At 37.8% G+C, this 5,194-nt stretch overlaps 1 gene segment (V, D, J or C); it reads left to right on the top strand.

The window, feature by feature from the left end:
* Window positions 1–4,415: 4,415 nt before the first annotated feature.
* On the top strand, window positions 4,416–4,945 carry LOC115812941 (T cell receptor alpha variable 9-1-like; the record flags this gene model as incomplete). The annotated part of the segment is given in 2 exon segments: window positions 4,416–4,455; window positions 4,659–4,945. Coding segments are annotated over 2 exon segments (327 nt in total), but the record flags the coding sequence as incomplete, so codon positions are not given.
* Between the last annotated feature and the right edge of the window lie 249 nt (window positions 4,946–5,194).

Below are 5,194 nucleotides of genomic sequence, written 5' to 3'. Positions count from 1 at the left end.
GAATTGAATGAAGTATGGTTATTGCTGTGGATGAGAGGAGGGGCTTAAAATACACAGAGCTGAAGTGATCACTTTCAACATACAGACTGGGTTTATTTAAACTGGGTTCAGTGTCTCTCTGTTGACCTCTATGACAATGTTACTTTGTATAATTGTTTTTCTCACAGTCTTTCTGTGTAAGTAGTTTGCTCTCTTTGAGTTGTTTGTTCAATAGATATACATATTGTCTTTAAGCAGGCATTTTGTTTTTTTGCAGGATCTGTAATGTGCCAGTATTTTTAATACTGACCTTGTTCAGTTGACAATGTTCATTTTTATGTTTAATTGTTTTGAAAACAAAATATTTTCACATTTGTAGGTTTCAGTCATGGAGAGGCCATCACACCAATGCAAACTGAGGTGCATGATGTGGAGGGATCCACAGTGTCTTTGTCCTGTAACTATTCAGCTTACCCAGGTTCCTATATACACTGATATCGTCAGTATCCCAGATCAGCTCCCCAGTTCCTGTTACTTATTGCAGACAGCACCAAGGAGCCACAGAATTCAAAGCTGGACCCTCGACTGATTTCAAAAGTCAACAAAGAGGATAAACAAGTGGATCTGAAGATCTCCTCTGCTGAAGTGACAGACTCTGCAGTGTATTACTGTGCCCTGGCGCCCACAGTGACAGGAAACCCATCTACACTGTACAAAAACCTGACATCAGAGAAGCAGCAATAAAACTTATGCAGGAACGCAATAAAGTACAGACAAGCAACACCTCACTATTGTTTCATTAGTCATACTGGGTATCTTTCTGAAGTAATAAATTAAATTCTTTCATAGACCTCATATCATATTCATGTGTTCCCACCTATTTCAGTGTATTTGAAAACACCAACAAAGGAGAAACAGGACACGGTAATTCAAAATTTTAATTACATCATCATCCATATTTCAATCCAGTCAATCAAACTTTTGATAATGGATTTACTGTGACTACCTGTAGGTTTGAATATCAACCACAAGGGAGCAGCACCACACACACACACACTAGTTTGCTCCATGTAAACGACTTCATTATTGTTTTGTTGGACATTTTTTCCCTTATCGATAAGTCAGTTTAAATGCAGGTCTACTGAGCAAAAGAAAACATTTTTACAAGTGAAACAGTGACGCGACATCAAGACAAAATCTACTGCCTCCTACTTAACCTGGGAAGTAGCTGTGAGTTCTTCTCTCTAGTCTGTCTTTTGGACTTACTGTAACTGAAGCTTGAACTTTAAAGCCAAGTGTCCAGACTACACAGAGGCTTACTGTTTCCTCTTTTTGTTTGTTTGCTATTTGCCGTGCTGGTAGGCCCTGTTTGGTTAGGCCCTGTCTCTAGTTAGAGATGTTCTAGATTTGTTCTTTTGGTGTTCAGGCATACAGTTCTCACATGCTGACAGTGGTCAGGATATGAGAGCTGAACACATAGTAACCCCGACTGAACCTCCTCAACCCAGAGTACATTAACCTCTGAGTTTTCTTTGTTTTGTACATGTTCTTCCAGTTCAGTTATTTTGACCATTGGGGGAAGAAAAATATGCTCAGATCTGTCAGCAAATCTTTACTGTTGTAAAAAACCAACATGACAGATACCCTCAGACAGGTCTGCACAGATAACACTCTTGTTGGAAGAGATGATGACCTTGAGTACAAAGAAAAATTTAAAGCAAATATGCGTTACAATCAAAATGGCCCCTTTTAGACTCAGTATGTGTGTCAAGCTACACCCTACTGTCACAACAGCCTTTTTAAGTGCTTAACTAACAAACCCATGCACCATTGTCCAATCAAGTGTCTTTGCTGAAGGTGACATATTGAGCTGAGAATGGGATTCAATCCATAGAAATACAGAGGGAATAACATGGATGAATTAAGATTTAAATGCCATCAAATAAGACATTTCTTGAAAATTTTTTAAATTCAAACAATGTCAGCAAAGTTAAGACAGACAAAGAAATTAAATACATCAAATGTAAATACATGAAAGAATATGAACATATAGCTGTTGGGCAGTGAACATTTACTTTAATTTGGCTTAGATTTATAAAACACTTTCAATTATGCTTTCAATAGAATTCTAATTCTGTCCAGAGTTAAGTTGTAAATGAAGAAAACACACAGCGTTCAGAACACCACAGAACAGGAACTTCCTGATCCTGAGTGTGTGTCTCATGAGCTAATTCACTGTAGACTTACTGAAAGAAACACACACAGACCAACAGCCCTGAACACTGTGAGTATAAACACACATCTGATCTACATATTCAACATGGAGAAATCACTCTTACTGATTCTCATCATAATATCAGGTAAAATATAATCAAGAATTCACAGAGTATGTCTTTTTACATGTAGACACGTATATTGTCTGACACAGACCAAGGTTGAATGATCAGCAATATTTGAAACCTTTAATTTTTGGAGAAAATATATCACATTTCAGTTGTCTTCATTTCAACTTCACTTTTCTGGACAGGTCTCTGTGCAGGTGACAAAATTGGACCAAGTGATGGAGACAATGTTGTTAGTACAGAAGAACAATCTGTAACACTGAAATGTTCATATGACACTGCCAGTGACTACCCTTGGCTTTACTGGTACAGACATTATCCTAACACAGCTCCTCAGTATTTACTGTTTAAAGGGGCCAAATCAGAGAGGAGTAGACAACATACCTCTGATTCTCGGTATGGATCACAGACAACGGACACATCTACTGAACTCACTATTAATAAGGTAACTGTGGCAGATACAGCTCTCTACTACTGTGCTCTTAGAGATGCCCAGTGATACAAAATCATTGAGAAGTCATACAAAAACTAATCCACATTAGTTTCAAAGGAAATATACACATCAAAGTAATAGTTTCAACCACAGTTTTATCAAATTTACACAGCAAGCACTTTGACGATAACAAGTGTGGTAACACCTGTTCCTCAGTTTACAGTGGGAATGTCACAGCCTGTGAGGCCTAGGGTGTGGTGTGTACTGAAGCTATAAGCAGAGTCGTACGCAACAGTTCAATAAAAGTAATTTTAATAATCAAACAAAACAATACAGAAAAGTCCAGGTAGAATCCACAGTCAAAAAGGGCAATCCTGGAGTCGGTACACAGGAGACCAGACACAAGTCATAGTAAAATCCAAGCTAAGCTCGAAAACCAGAGAAAAGTCAAATCCAAGGTAGAGGTACAGAGAGGGGCAGAAACAGTACTCACAATCAGCAGGCACGGGTCAGAAAACACACAAGGCATACGATCCAGAGAAGCACAAAAACTAAGGGGCAAGGCAAGAGTGAAAATCCAAAAACAAGCAGTAGTCAGAAACCACGACCAAGAACCAGCACTATCATGTAAAAGGTTAGATTATCTTTTGAAGGCTGACAAGATAAGCTGGCAAGAATAAGGAGATGTCACATGGCTCTGTAATGAGGAGATCAGGAACAGGTGAGTGGAGGAAATGCTGGCGATAGGTGAAGGTCAATCATCCTGGGACAACAGGAGCTGCATGAACCTAGAGTGGAAGACACAGAGGACCAGAACACACACAAACAAATAGGAGAGAGGGAGAAGACGGCTGGGAAATAGAAGGGCCGGATTGGATCGTGACAGGGAAGACTCTGTGGAATAGCTTAGACGCACTCAAATTCATAAATAAAAACTTCTACTCAAATAAAACTATTTTTTTATATTCTCATTTAACCCCTGACCACTTCATCTTTGCAAAACTACACAGAAACTGAAAATGAAGATGCCAATTTTATCACATTTAAAAGTGTGTCATTTCTAAGTGAAGAGGTAAACAAGTACAGAAATGTTCCAGATTTAATCAAACATTTTTCAAATTTAAAATACAATTACATTTTAAATGATATACAATGAAATATTAAAATGTTGTTGAATATGAAACACAATTACATTTCCTTGCAGTAAAGAAGTGCTTAGATCTCTTAAAGAGATGCTTAAGAGATCTGAGGACAAATTAGTGATAGTCTTATATAGAGATGAGAGATAAATATAATGAACAACAGGTTTGTTTTCTTTGGTCTCTCTTCCTAAGCAGAGTGTACAATATAAAAATCAGAATTTTGACTGCTTTGTTCATGTGTGAATCATGACAACTTTGCTGATTTTACCATGCTATTTCATCTTAATGATTCAAACTGTGAATGTACAATGGCAGTTCTACAAAACAATGTCTGATTTAAAAAAGAAATCCACAGGAAGAGGAGGGAAATCATTTCTCACAGAGTGAAAGTCAACATCTGAGTGTCTTCAGTTCATATTTTGAGGAGGGGCTTAGATGACACTGAACTGAAATGATGTCAGAAATGTTGTGGGAATGAATTAAACTGTACTCAGTCTCACTCTGTTCTCCTCTTCTAAAATGCTGCTCTACACACTCATTCTGATCACTGCTTTGTCAGGTAAGTAGTTTACTATTTATGACCTTATTGTCCTACTGTTAATCACATCTTCTGCCATTGCTTTCACAAAGATTGTATCGGAATGAAGATATTCTTTTAGTAAGTCTCTTAGAGGTAGTATTAGCATGTAACAGTAATTTTTAAAAAATGTCAATATTTGAAATATTCAAACTTTCAATCAAATTTAAATGTCTGTCTCACAGGTTTCAGTGATGGAAATGACATCACACCAGACCAAACTGAGGTGTATGGTGTGGAGGGCTCCAATGTGTCTCTGTCCTGCAAATACTCGTCAGCACAGATCTTGTACTGGTATCGTCAATATCCCAGTTCAGCTCCCCAGTTCATACAGCTCATTGTAGATGGAGCAAAAGAGCCTGCACATTCTCAACTGGACACTCGACTGTCTGTTCAACTCAAAGAGAAAAATCAAGTGAATCTGGAGATCTCCTCTGCTACAGTAACAGACTCTGCAGTGTATTACTGTGCCATGAGGCCCACAGTGACAGGAAACCCAACTACACTGTACAAAAACCTGACGAGTGAACAAACTTAATGAGGAATGTGTTCAACTATAAGTGATTTTTTTTCTCTTTTTCTTAATGGGACTAATGTGAAGTATATCAGACATAGTGATTCGACTTCTACACTATCACAAACTCCAACACTGTCATGTCAAAAGTTGAAAGGAAATTAGTCTAAAAGAAGATCTGAGCAGTATGAAATCTACCTCATGTTA

Source organism: Chanos chanos, chromosome 5 (assembly GCF_902362185.1).
Source record: "Chanos chanos chromosome 5, fChaCha1.1, whole genome shotgun sequence".
In the NCBI taxonomy this organism is placed as follows: Eukaryota; Metazoa; Chordata; class Actinopteri; order Gonorynchiformes; family Chanidae; genus Chanos; species Chanos chanos.
This window is presented reverse-complemented; position numbering and strand designations above follow the sequence as displayed.